The sequence below is a fragment of the Miniopterus natalensis genome, chromosome 21 (assembly GCF_054644295.1).
Source record: "Miniopterus natalensis isolate mMinNat1 chromosome 21, mMinNat1.hap1, whole genome shotgun sequence".
Classification (NCBI taxonomy): domain Eukaryota; kingdom Metazoa; phylum Chordata; class Mammalia; order Chiroptera; family Miniopteridae; genus Miniopterus; species Miniopterus natalensis.
In genome coordinates, this window is record NC_142101.1 from 19276488 (window position 1) to 19290371 (window position 13884).

General features: G+C 51.4%; 1 protein-coding gene across 1 annotated transcript; it reads right to left on the reverse strand.

Moving 5' to 3' along the window:
• Positions 1-5230: 5230 nt before the first annotated feature.
• DDX59 (DEAD-box helicase 59) lies at positions 5231-13531 on the reverse strand. The gene is made up of 8 exons (XM_016211625.2): positions 13211-13531; positions 11968-12731; positions 11572-11739; positions 10241-10330; positions 9466-9717; positions 8609-8761; positions 7769-7897; positions 5231-6396 (listed from the first exon to the last, which is right to left on the reverse strand). The coding sequence occupies exons 2-8, from the start codon at positions 12718-12720 to the stop codon at positions 6133-6135; spliced, it is 1809 nt and encodes a 602-aa protein (XP_016067111.2). The 5' UTR covers positions 12721-12731; positions 13211-13531; the 3' UTR covers positions 5231-6132.
• Between the last annotated feature and the right edge of the window lie 353 nt (positions 13532-13884).

The window sequence follows — 13884 nt, forward strand, 5'->3', positions numbered from 1 at the left end:
CGGCTGAGCCCAAGGGCAGCGTCCCCGCCCTCCCCCCGCGTCCCCGCGATTCTGTCCCCAGCTGGTCGCTGCGAGGGCGGGACCGCGAAGGGGCCTCCTCGCGCGGTGACGCCGGCCCGGGGCCCGCAGTCTGGCCGCCGGGTGCTGCCTCCCTCGGGGACCGAGGGGCTCGCGGGGGCCCCGAGCCTGGACCACCGCCCGCACCCCCCACGGCACCCACACCTCGCACGTCTCCCCCCCCACACACACGGAGACACCCCAACACCGTGCCCGCGACACTCACGGCCCGCTTCCCGGTGCTCACAATTTGAATGGGCGCCCCGCCTTCTGATTGGCTGCTGGACGTCTGCGTGCTGATTGGCTGATGGGCGTCGCGTAATGATTAGCGGCTTACGTCGCGTCGGCGCCGCCTTCTGATTGGCTGCTGGACTTGGCGTCTCGCGCGGCGCCTTCGCCTCCTCTCGCCCCGCCCCCTCCCCCCCCCCGCCCCGGCTGGAAGCGCCCGCGGCCGGGGCGCAGGTGGGTTTTAAGGGAGAACAGGGACCGTGACACTTGTCCGTTGAGGGTCTAAAGGCATAAAAGCTGCTTTTCCTCCCTGAGCCGTGGCTCCTGTACGTGTAACAAGAGATAAGACATCCGTGATGGCCAGAAAACCGAATTAGATCATACGTGGGAAGTTATTTTTAAAATGACTCGTTACTGTACGTCAATATAATTGACAGGTGTTGTGGCCGAGCACTGCCAGCTGTGAAATATTCGTGAGAACTGCCATATATCATGTGCAATAAAAATGCAAGCTCGTTGCATAAAACAAGACTCTGCAAACGAGCTACATCAGAAACCAGCTGCATCTTGCATCAGCCAAGGACCCTGCTGATGATATTTTCTTAGTTTCCAACCTTACTTACCGCCAGCTGCAGACCCCCCTTTGTTTAAGCCCTGGCTTAGCTCTGGCCTCGGAGAAACGGGTGTCTCTGTTCGGGCGGCCCCACACCTGTGCTCTGGACTCAGCTAATCCGTCTTCCCAGGGACCTCCCTCCATCAAAATACCCCGCTTCCCTCTCCACAGTGCCAAATAATCCAGTTATTCTGAAAATAAACGCAAGTATTTTTTTTTTTTAAATCCACCAGAGGGAGACAAACTGGAAGACGACACGTGGACATAAGTCCGAAGTGAAGCGCACATTGGAGGCCTTCCAGGTGGGCCAGGTTAAGGTTCACAGAAAAACGGTTCCCTCGGACCAGGGCACGGTCCCCCGGGATACACATTTATTGCAACTTAGCTACATAATTTAAAAATTGTTAACATGGGCTGTATTGTCCCGCTTTGTAGGTGTCCGTGTCAAGTTGCATTTGGGCCTGTGACAAAAAGGTGCAGTAGGACAATGGAAATTAATACTTTTAAAATCCAAAGGACCAAGCTGAGAAGTGCTAAGAGCATAGCATCTGAATTCCAGCTGTGGCTCCGTCACCACGTACCGGTGGTGACTCTCGAAGTCTCTTTACCGTGGAGCACAAACGCTGGATTAAATGGCCTGGTCATGGCCAGCGGTGATTGAGTCCCTTCCTTTGGCAGAGCCCCGTCAGGAGCTCCAACAGTCGTGAGTATTGCTCTTCACCAGTGAGCGAGACTGAGTCTCCAGGAAGCTAAGTAGCTTGCCTGATATTATTACGATGCCTATTAAGCCACGGAGTCAAATTCAGAACTCTGGAAACGGGCATCATCGCCTGTGGTCTGTGCACTGCGGCCCTGGACAGCAGCTTCTACAGAGATTCTTCTGGTTCTCAAATTCCTCCAGGAGTGAAACAAACACAAAGGCAGTCTTAAATTTGGCAGATTTTCTATTTTCTTTCTAAATTCGAACACGTGTCAGACCAGGAGCCTTGGGAGTATGCGCTTACACTTTGTGGTCTGATCTGGTTGATGAAATCTCTGTGAATTCAGTCTCTATCACTCAGTGATGCAATCTAAACACATTTAGCAATCCTGCCCATAATTTGAAAAGAAGCAATTACATTAAGCTAGTAATCCTTGTTTTTAATACACAAAGAAGAGAGCTCGGGGATTAGCAAATGTTCTAGACACTCTTTCCTCTTTGAATCTCGCTGGTTTCATTCCAGAGATTAGTAAGAGTTAAAAAACCACTGTTGGCCCCAAAGGCTACTGGGAAACCTGTTTTACAATAAAGGAAACTCTAGGGTTCACTTAGGGTGGACAGTTTTTTTAAAAGGCCAAGTCTGACCTTCAGTCAGGTTCTTAATTCCCACTGTGCTTTGTCAACAGGGCCCATGGTCATTGCTGGCATCCTGTTGAAAATATTGCTGACCTTTCTAGGTAGGATTGTAGCTGTTTCCCTAAAGTAGAGAATGAAACCGGTTCCGGTCACTTCAGTATAAAAAGGGATATTAGATGGTCTCCTGTGGATATTAAATGTGCGAAAGTCACTCAGCTGTCCATATCTGCTCCAAAATAATTTATAATCTCATTTCTTTTATTGGTAAATTTCAATACTAGAAGTGTCTAGAATTATCCAGGATGATAGATATTTAGTTGTTTTCAGAATCATTTTTAGTTTGCTCATTCCTAATAAATCCGTTTTCTCATTTGGAAAACAGCAGAAGAAAACCATTTTGCCCAGCGATTGCTTCTCGTGTTTGTGGTTTTAAAGGGGCAGCTGATTGCAAGGAGCCACCTGAGCTGCGAGGACTCCAACAGCAGAGCGCGTCCGGGGGGAGCCAGCGAGTGTTTCTGCAGCCTCCCAGCCCCACGCATCATTCCGAGCCTGTCCACACGCCTTTCCCGGTCGAGTGGGGCTTAATCACGGTCGGCTCTGACTCACTCCGGAGGAAAAGAAATCCACCATCAGAAAGACTTCTGCTTTTTTTTTTTTTTCTTTCTTCCCCAGATACGACGATTGGGGCACAAGGGAGTTCAGTGTTCTATCTGGGTTAACATTTCCTCGGTTCCCCCTGGCGCACAGGCCCTAATCAACGAGGCCACGTCCTGTCTCCTGTGATGAATGTGTCTTCACAAACCATGGTGTCGGTGTCTGTGCACTTTATGGGTTTAATTCATGTAAATAATGCCCTAAGCATCGGCCTCATTCACGCCTCCTTTGTTTCTCCCAGCTGCCTCTCTTAAACGTTCTTAATTGGATCCCTACCACCCGGCCACGGCCCCCGACGTCTGCCCCAGGTAACAGCAGGGCTTGAGCAGTTTGAGATTCTATCCCTGAGAAAATAAATGAAAACTAACTTGGAGTTGATCAGTTTGTTCCCTGTCTTCTGAAATTTAACAAGGGGGGGGGGTACAAAGGTGTGAGAACAGAGCGTGAAAAGAATTGCGGGGGCCCCTCTGCGAACTCCTAACACCTGAGTCAAAGTGAAAAGATGCTTTTTGTCTTCAGCTCAGAAAGAGGGTGGAAAGGGAGTCTGTGCCTGAGCCCTGGATCGGCCTTCGCTGCCTTTTCTAACATAACATTCATCTCTGGGTAGCAACAGCCCAGGACTGGCCCCAGGATCCCGAAGGAGCTGTGAGAACCTCACTCACAGACAGGACGGATCACATCTCTGCGCCAGGAGATCCCGGGTGCGAGAGACGACCCTGTGATCTAGCCCCAGGCCAGCTCATTATTTTCAGCAATTCTATTAAAGCTCCATGTGTCGCAGAGCCGGTGTGAATGGAGGACCTTCCAGCTTTGTGAGGCTGAATGTCATTAGCCCCATTTCTGCCCGTGTCCCTACACTGTTCAAATCTTTAGTAATCTGGCCCATTCCTGGAATGTAGCAACCGACACTCCATCTTCCCAGGTTCACCTGAAACCCTACCTTCTCCCCTGAGCACACAATGGGCTCAATGCTCCTGTTGTGTTGAAGGCACCCTCCCGGGGTAATTAGGATGGAGCCCCGACTGCAGGGCTTCTGCTGGCCGGGGGTGTGGGGCGCCTGGTCCTGGACCCTCTGCTGTGCTGACGGAGCTGCCCCTTAGGCCCAGCCTTCCTGCCTGCCGGACCCTGGGCTCTGGCTGTGGTTTCATTTCTGCTTCCACTTCTAGGGACGGGGGAGGTTTCACGGAGAAATGAAACAGGCAGGGGACGTGGGGGCCCTTCCTCCTCACTGGGTCGGAGGCTCATATTAAACTAGATGGGAGGCGGAGCCCGGCCCGTCTGGGGACATTTTTAAAGCAAGCAGCTGGGGCCTGCTGACTCAGCAGACGTGGAGCTGGGGAGAGAAGTGAGTCGGGGATGACTCAGCGATTCCGAGCAGGACCCGGGGAGTGGCTGAGCCACCCGACGCAGGGAAGCGGGAAAAGGGAAGCGGGCCCGTTGGTAAGGAAGCTGCTGGGCTGGGCTCTCAACAGGCCGAGTTCCCGCCAGAGGCCCAGGGGCACGTTGAATATGTGTCACCGGGGCACAGGTCGGGGCAGGATTGGAGATTTCATATATATCATGGATACGGATGTTTTTATTAGGGAAATGTTTTCAAATACAGCAGGTGCAGGCGAAACAGTAACGAACGTCCCATACCCATCACCCGGCTCCGGTGCCGATCAACCTGGTTCCTCCCGGAGCCTCCGTCCACCTTGCTCTGTGACAGGTCCCGGACACACCCAGGGGAAGGGGGGCGTCCAAGGTGTGAGGCAGAGAACACGTAGCTTTGGGCGGGTCCTAGAGGAGTTCCAGGCAAACCTTCCCACCTCAATGCTAAAATTCACATTTTAAAAATCAGTTTGTAAACACGTTGTAAGTCGTTCTTTGTAACTGGTAACTAACTACAACAGGTGCTCGCCGCCGGATAGAACGAGAGGACCGGCCGCCGAATTGCCCCTGGTCGGTTTTCACAGGGCGGCCTGGACCCGCTGGGGTCACACTAAGTGGGCCTCGCTGACAACAAAAGAGCCCTATCTGTCCCGAGTCAGCTTACTAGCGGTTGCCAGGAAAGTCACCTCGAATGACCCGTCACCTCCTGGGCCAGACCTGCTCCCTCGAGGAGCCAACATCGTGTCAACTGTGGTCGGTAGGAAACAGAAAAGGCGACAGGTGTGCCGATGTGAATCCCACCGATGGCACAACCTGAGGGCTACTCAGCCTGCCGAAGAAAACAGTCTAGTTTTATCAGAAAATAGGACAGTCTGGATCCAACTCAGATCCGTTAAAGTGAATTAGCACTGAGAGTCAGGGTTTAACTATCCGGCCGTGTTCTTTGTGAAGATGCTATGAAACCACACCAAAAAAAAACAAAACACCTTTTACTGAGCTCGGTATTAGAAATACAGAATAGCATGAAATGTGTCTCATAAAGCTGCAGAGTCTAGGACCCGCTTATTTCAGGCATGAAAGTGTTTGGTACATAAACAGCGTTTGCTACAATCTGGCAATAAAGCGCTTGAAGAGTTAATTCAGTTCCTGTCAAACAGTCCAGTTGCTGGAAGAGGGAAACAATGTCTGGGAGTGTCTCTAACTACGTACAGCAGCCAATCAAAATTTCAAACTGGGTAATAATTTTCCTCAAAATTATAAAATTAAAAATTTATATTATAATTTAAATTTTATAATTTAAAATTTAAAAATATATAAAATTACGGATGGTTTTTAAAGCAGTGGAAGGATGGACGTATCAAAGCACAACTCCTTCCCTCCAGTATCAATACTGTCAATGGAATCAGCAAAGTGACATTAACACAAAAAGGATCCCGAAGCTACATGCGCATAACGACCGTTACTGCGACAAGCAGCCCACCTTACATATAAAACAGATTTATGTTCACCAGGCCGACCGGAGAACTGAGAATAAAAAGATCCTTCACAGTCGTCTTGTAGAAGTTGCCGCAGGACGGTGGGGACACTGAGCGAAGGAGCCTCGGTCCTCACGACTCCCCCCGCGGTGCAGGCGTCTGGTCTGACAGTGGCTCCGAGGAATAAAATAACTTTCTCTATTTCGCAATTCATTTTCTTCTGTCGTTTTTAATTTTTGAGAATTCAAAAGGAAATTAAGTAGGATATTGCTGCATAAACTTGATATTCTATTAAAAATGTTTAAATTTTATTGTTAAAAGTATTACAGATGTCCCTTTTCCCCCTAAAAAAATTAAAATAAATTAAAAAAAGAGAAGTATTGGAAGAGGCGCTCAGGTCACCTCTGAGCGTTACTCCTGTCGTGCCTCCTAATGATGTCCATGAGGTTGGCGCCGGTGACCAGGGGGTTCTGGGCCTGCCGGTCCCTCTGCTGCTCCTTCCTCTGCTGGTCCTGCAGGTATGGGGAGTGGAGCAGCTGTGGTGGCAGGATGGACCCCGTGGGCTTCACTCTCTTGGCCACGTCCCAGAACAGTCTCCTGGAGTTGTTATTGATGAAGGTGATGGCCGTCCCGTTCTGGCCTAACCTCCCCACTCTTCCGACCTGAAGTGAGACGCAAAGGGGATTTGCACAATGTTCGCATCCAGTCTTAACGTCCCCTTGACAGAAGATGAGTCTCTGAAGACGCTTTGCTGAGACTAATGTGCACTCGGATGGCAGTTTTCTGAATTCATAAGCCCGAGGGCCCTGCAGGGTGACTCCGTGCTACCTGAGACCCCCAGGACTGACCGTGGGACAGCGAGGAGAGGTCAGGGGATTCTATCAGCACACTCTGCTCGGGAAACCCAGCGGCTTCGTAAGCATTTTAGTGTTTTAAGAAAGACTTCCATTAGGCCCGGCCGGGCGTGGCTCAGCGGTTGAGCATCGGCCTAGGATCCAAGGCGATCGGGGTTCGAGCCCCAGTCAGGGCACATGCCCGGGTTGCGGGCTCGATCCCCAGTCGGGAGCGTGCAGGAGGCAGCCGATCAGTGACTCTCTCATAATTGATGTTTCTATCTCTCTCTCTTCCTCGCTCTGAAATCAATAAAGATATATTAAGAAAAAGTCTTTAAAAAAAAATTAAAAAAAAAAAAAGACTTCCATTCAAAACGACTACAAGTTTGGAAGAAAACGAGCTTCAGTTATTTGAAAATGACCTCCCCTGTCATCAACTATCTGATGCGCAGGTAACTGAGGCAGGGCAGAGGGAGGGGCCCTGCTGTGTCATTAAGTCAAAGCGACAGTGTTACAGGCACTGAGAGCGTCTCGTGGGCGACCCAGGTAAAGGTGGCACCAGAGGGGACTCTAAGAACATCAGAGAAAGGCTTTCCTTGAAGAGCCTGTAAGTGACTCCGGGGAAGGAAGACAGGCAGTGTCAGGGAGATAACAGGGCACTAAGAGGAGGCTCTGTTTCTGCTCGAAAGAAGAGCTCCTGGTTGGCATCGTTGGCAGCAAAGGGGAGAAACACATTTTAAAAGGGAAAGACTAGACCAGACACGGATATGAAGAGGCGATGAGAACAAGATTCCTAAAAAAAAGCCACTTTTACCGGTTAATTTTATTTCAGCCAGATGTCTCAACTTAAAACAAACCCCCCCCCCCTTTTTTTTCTGGTTATAAAAGCCATTTAACAGGCTCCCTGAAGAAAACAAGAAACATAAAGGAAACAAAAAGAAACAAAAAAACCAATTACTTAATATGTTAGCCAACACTTTAGGTTATTATTTCTAATTATTAAAATTAGAAATAATTATTTTAATAAGGCACAGAGTTCTTAAAAACAAATTTTAGTTTATATATATATATATCTTAAAAGCAAAAAAAAAAAAAATCAAGTTCTATGTCTACCACAGAATTTTTTTTCTTTTTACTCAGCCCTGTATTGACAATGGCTTGCCCAAGAAGCGTCACGGTGATAACGCAGAAAACCCCTTACCTGGTGCACGTACTCGTCCATACTGGAAGGCATGTCGAAATTGACCACCAGCTTGACCCTGATCAAGTCCAGCCCTCGTCCCAGGACGCCCGTGCTCACCACCACCTCGTGGGCCCCGTCAAGTAAGCCCTTTCCAGAAAAGCAACAAAATTCATTGTTCAGAGTGTGTCTCTCCTGGGGTTTTATATAACAAGGTATCTTTCCTTTTTCTGATACTTTCTGCAACACTGTTGCAGCATCTCTTCCGGAAGGAAAGTCTCAGTGCACCTCGGAAATGAGTGTGGCCTAAGCTCCTCCCCGGCCCCTGGGCCGTGTTTTCCATTCCTTCGCTCGGGCAAACCTTTCCCAGAGGGGACCTACGCTCCGTCCCAGCCCGCGCTGACCTGGTGTCTGAAACGGTGGCTTCTGAATTAGTCATTTCGTTAGCAGACAACCCCTGGGGGTCAGGCTGGCTGTCCCCCAAACATAGAAGCCGGCGAGAGGAACAGTCAACTTCGATCACAGCCTGCCTCGAGCTCTTAGTCGATGGAAAACAGGTCTATTTTAGCCCCGGCCAGTGTGGCTCCGTTGGTTGGAGCATCTCGTACACCAAAAAGGTTGTGGGTTCGATTCCAAGTCGGGGCGCTTACAGGAGGCAACCGATTGATATTTCTCTCTCATCTCAATGCCTGTCTGCCTGTCTCTCTCCCTCCCTCTCTCCCTAAAATCAATACAACATCCTTGGGTGAGGATTTTAAAAGGTCTACTTTAAACACCAGCTGGTAATATACTGTGTCTCTTGAAAATGACACCACACAGATGTGCGGGAAAGAGATGAAAACAAAGCGCTGCGTGTCCAACCTCCAGGATGCTCCGCCTCTCCGTCTGGGGCTTCTCCGAGTGCATGGACACGCTTCGCAGGCCCGTGACCTTCTGCACCGCCTCGCTCAGCAGGTCCGCCCCGAGCCTGCAGTCCACGAACACCAGCACCGGCGGCTTGAAGAGTTTCTTATCCTGGGAAGTCAAAAACGTGTGTGAAATTACTCAGAGGCATCCGTCACCACGGGAAGTTCTCCTGAGAGCATTTGTATCAGCTGGTCATCAACAGGTTCATCAACATCGTTGAGGAAAAAGGCACGTTCCGTCAAAGGGAGTGTTCTCTTTAAAATACGCGCAAACAGAAACCAAACAGTCTACTGCCCTTCTACTGCAAAAACAATGTTAAAAATGTAAGTGCCATTAAACATTTTAAATACCGTTCATAAGTCAATCAATACAAACCATAGTATCTAAACACTGTGTTTTTAACGAACTCTGCTTGGCACACAGCACTCACTGAACCGACTGCTGTTTAAGTTAGTCGTGGTTAAAAATTCTATTTCTCTAAACAAACGAGCCAAGAAAGAACTTATCCTTACCTTTTATATGAAACTACTAAAAAATTTTTGAAATGAAAAAAAAAATTCTTTAGGCATAATCTTGGTATTTAAGTGTCTTTTCTGTAACAAGAAAAACATGAGCCAACGCTGAATCTACAACACACGTTTTCACAATAAAAACCTAATGGACTCTTACCGAATTCTGAGGCAGGCAGAGCAATTTATTATTAAATACCTAAACCAAATTACCCCAAAGCTTCGCCCAACACTCATTTTCTTAAGAACTGTGAGATGCGCAAACACAGTCCACAGACCAGGCTCGACAACGTCGTTACTCACATTTAAGATTTCAAATAACTTTTTCTTCTTGGCCGGCTCTTCGACCCACAGAATGATCTGCCGCACGTTGGAACAAGGCAGGTTCTTTTCTCCGGCGATGATTCTCACGGGGTCGTGCAGGAGCTGGCTCGCCAGCTGCTCGATGCTGGTTGGAATTGTGGCCGAGACCAGGATGGTCTGACAGTCGTGAGGGACGTTTTCCAAGACGTCCAGCACTTGCTGCTGGAAGCCCATCTTTAGCATGGTGTCGGCCTGAAATAAAGTCACTTCAGAGTTAGTCCCATTTGACATGAAAACCCAGGGCCACCCAAGACAAGACTGCGGTAACAAAAACGTAAAACTCGTACACAGAGACGCCTGCCACAATGTCAAAAGACAAAGGCTCGCCCGGCCGGTGTGGCTCAGCAGACACAGAGCGTCGCCTGCCTGGTCAAGGGCATGTATCTGGGTTGCAGGTTCCATCCCCAGCCCTGGTTGGAAGGCAACCAATCGATGTCTCTGTCTCTGTCCTCCCCCTTCCCTCCCTCCCTTCCACTCTCTCTAAAAAGCAATGGAAAAAATATCCTCGGGTCAACAACAAAACTTAACTTATCGCTGAGAACACAGGGCGGCTGAGCTTGTGTTTTCTGCCCGACAGGAACACACATCTACGGTTCGGCGTCCTGCCCACAGCTTAGCTAAGCTGCCGGACGGGTCTCAGCAGCACTGCAACCGAGACGAGGCCCCACGGGCTGGGCACCGCCGCTTGACGAACGTTTCCAACCACCACGCTCACCTCATCCACGACCACGACCTTCACGGCGCACAGCCGCACGGAGCTCTGCCTCAGGATGTCCAGCAGTCGGCCGGGGGTTGCGATGACAACCTGAGGGCAGGGGGAAAGGCAAATAAAATAAAAAACAAGTTGGAGGTTTGTTGTGAAAGGACGTCCCCCCAAGTACGTACGAAATGCAAAGAGAAAAATTAACTGGAGAGTACGGGGCAGATAATCTCACCAGGAAAAGACCCGCTGAAACCGAGCGTCATCTAAAAGGGTAACAGGGAAGCACAAAGAATCTCTTCCGTCAAAGCCACGTAACTCGAATCACGCCGGTTAAGTGGTCCTCAGAGCAAGTCGTTTATAATCCTTACACGTGTCAAGGTCGTGGGAAAAGGAGCGACTGAAGAACTGTTCCGAACGGAAGGAGCCGAACGGGACGTGACAACTAAATGGATGCGTGATTCTTTTTTTTTTTTTCCTTCCAATTTTGTTTGTTCATTTATTTTGTTCTTTAGATTCCGCATCTAAGTGAAATCACATGGTATCTGTCTTTCCCTGTCTGACTTACGTTACTGAGCACACCACCACCTAGGTCCACCCACGCCGGTGCAAATGGTAAGACTGCGTTCTTCTTTACGGCCGAGTAATATTCCATTGTGTAAATCCACGCGCCTACCGATGGGCACTTGGGGGCTCCCACGGCTGGGCCATTGTAAATAACGCTCCAGTGAACATAGCGGGGGGGGGGGGGGGGTGTATCTGTTCTTTCAAATCAGTGTTTTGGGTCTCTTCGGATATATTCCCAGAAGCGGAATCGCTGGGTGAACATATGATTCTGACCTGGACTCTCAGGCTATAAGATCTCACAGCACAGTTCGCAGACGCGAATGGTCTGGGGAGGAGATGACAGCAACCAGCTCCCACGTGCACACGGTGTATTGCTGTTACCTGCCTGATTCTGCCTCTGGGTGGTGGATACGAGGATGCGGCCCCACCTGTAGGAATCACGCCCTCACGTATATCAGCTTTGGACCCTGAGACAAATCCCATCTCTCCGAGAGTCGACTTCTCAGCCATCAAACATGAGATAAGCCAGCCCAGCTCCAAGAGCAGGTGTGATGATTAAATGAGATAATGGCTGTGGGACCGTCCGACAGCTCCTGACGTACGACACACACCCACCCATACACACGTTCCTTCCCTTTCCACATAAAACCACCTTCAAAAAAAAAAAAAAAAATCGCACTTACTTGGCAAGAACTTAAGGGCCACCTAGAACTTTCTCAAGGAAGGAAACGCTAGGCCCATATTGCTCTCCAAAGGCATTCTACGGAATCGGCGCTCACCTTGACGTGCTGTTGCAGGCGGTACAGCTGGGGGGGCAAGGGCAAGCCCCCCACCAGCAGCACGGTCTTCATGCGGGGCAGGCCCTTCATCAGCTCTTTGGCCTGTCTCTCGATCTGAATGGCCAGCTCTCGCGTGGGGGTGAGAATGAGGGCAGCCGGCGTCGTGCTCTGCGAAGACGGAAAACAAATCTAAAGACACCGGCAATTTGGCCCTGGCCGTGTGGCTCAGTGGTTAAATATATGAGAAATTCCCTAAAAGTACAGTGTGTTTTTTTTCAGACACACGACTCAATTCTAAATATTCAGGTTCAGTTGGCAGCTTGAACACAGCTGAGTGGGGAAGTCGGTGACGACCTCGCTTGTTCCTGAGAACGATCCGGGTGAACCTGAACTCACCTCCAGTAAAGCCCGGGTGATAACGGGAAGGAGAAAGGCGGCCGTCTTCCCGGAGCCGGTGTCGGCGCTGGCCAAGACGTCCCGTCCCAGGAGCCCCACGGGAGTCATCTGCATCTGGATGGGGGTCGGCACCTCGTAGCCGGCCGCCTTCAGGTTGAGGTTTAAGGCCTCAGGGAAACCACAATGTTCAAAGTCGATAATGGGCCTGGCGACCTCCCGCCCTTGGACGGAAATTCCCAGCTGGCGCCTGAGATTCTCAACCTGGTCCTCCTGAAGGCCCTCGATAAAGGGGTGCTCTTTATAGACGTAGGACGTGTGCAGTGGGGGCTGGGGCTGAGCGCCAGCTCCCTGCGGGCTGCCGAGCCCCGACTTCCCTTCCTTTTCCTTCATCTGCAGGAGGTGTTTTGCTTTGCACTCCAGGCTGCACACGTCTTCATCTGTCTCGTCACAGATATACTCTCCGTAGCGGCCGCAGACCACGCACACAGGTTCCCCGGGCTCTGGCCAGCGCTGCGTTTTGGAAAACGACTTCACGGGGTCTTCCGAGAGAGGGCTGGCCTTGGCACACTGCTCGGGTCCCACCTGCGGGCTGCCGGGGGCTGCGGCTTCTTCCGTAGCGACGGCCTCCGCTGGGTGGCCGCTGCCTTCATCCCACCGGACGTCTTCTGCCTCTGGTTTCGCTCTCTTGGCCGCACAGCCTTTGCCGTCACCCTGAGTGTTCCTCTTGACTTTGAGAGATCTCGGAACAAACATCCTTCAAAATCCTGTTGAGGAAATTATATAATGAGGTTTATTTTACCCGCAAACGAAGCTCAGGCGTAAAGTACCCAGACAGTTATCCTGGAGTCAGCCTAGGGTCCCTGGGTTTTGCCTCCAAGGACCAGAAAAAGCGTCAGGCACTACCTATATCGAGCTTGTCTTCTATCCACCTGCTTTCTCTGCTGAAAAGTCAGAATCCTCTTCGGCACACACATGACACGCGTGCACACACGTGCACACATACACAGCCCGTGCACACAGCCTGCTCCTGCCTACTGACTCCCTGCACAGCTGTGAAATAGCAGATGCTATAGAAAATCGGGGTACATCCTATTGCATTTTCACAAAACAGGAGGGACACTGCACAACGGGAATCTTTAAAATCAAAACACCAGGCACAGGGGAAAATGCTACTCTGGCCTAGTAAGGAACAGCTGCGGTGCTGGGACGTCCCAAGCCCAGTGCTTCGTGCTTCACAAGCAACCTGGCCTCCGGGGCTCCTCAGGCAGGTGAGTGTCCCCCATAAACACACGCAGAGCCCACGCTGAGCCTCAGCGCTGAGCCTCCGCTCCACAGGGGGCGACAGAGCGCTGGGTCGGGGCCCAGGCCGCCCTCCCAGGAACGTCTGTGCACATGACCATCAAAGATGCTTCTACACATTTTTCTCAAAAATAATTCTGAGGTCAAACTGCCCGGTTCCAACAAAAATGCAGCAGGGGGTGTGCAATTACTGTCTGAGGCCCCCGGAGGGCGGCTCTCTGGGGGCGCTAGAAGCTGGGAACGCAGAGTCCCGGGGCGACCCCCCTGGTCGCCCGGGCCCCCCGCGCCTGCAAAGCCGCGCTGCAGACCCTCCCCCAGCGCTGCGCTCACCCGAGCCTGGACCGGCTCCCAGGGCGCCTGCGCGTCCCGGCGGCCCGCTCCTAGAGCGCCTGCGCGTCCCGGCGGCCCGCTCCTAGAGCGCCTGCGCGTCCCGGCGGCCCGCTCCTAGAGCGCCTGCGCGTCACTGCGGCCAGCACCCAGAGCGCCTGCGCGTCCTTGCACTGCTAGGAGACCGGGCGGGCGGGGAGCTCCCAAGGGTGGCATGGAGGGCCCGTCCCCCTGCCGCGGCCTAGCGCCCGGGTCCCAGAGAGACAGAGGCCGGAGCCGCCGGGCCCGCCG

What these genes read in the sequence shown, in the direction of transcription:
- DDX59 (XM_016211625.2), bottom strand. Translation starts at nt 12,720, where the DNA reads ATGTTTGTTCCGAGATCTCTCAAAGTCAAGAGGAACACTCAGGGTGAC. An exon ending in AGGTCGTGGTCGTGGATGAG is followed by an intron (nt 9,718 to 10,240) that starts GTGAGCGTGGTG and finishes ACTTTATTTCAG; the next exon opens with GCCGACACCATGCTAAAGAT. An exon ending in AGTTATTTGAAATCTTAAAT is followed by an intron (nt 8,762 to 9,465) that starts GTGAGTAACGAC and finishes TTGACTTCCCAG; the next exon opens with GATAAGAAACTCTTCAAGCC.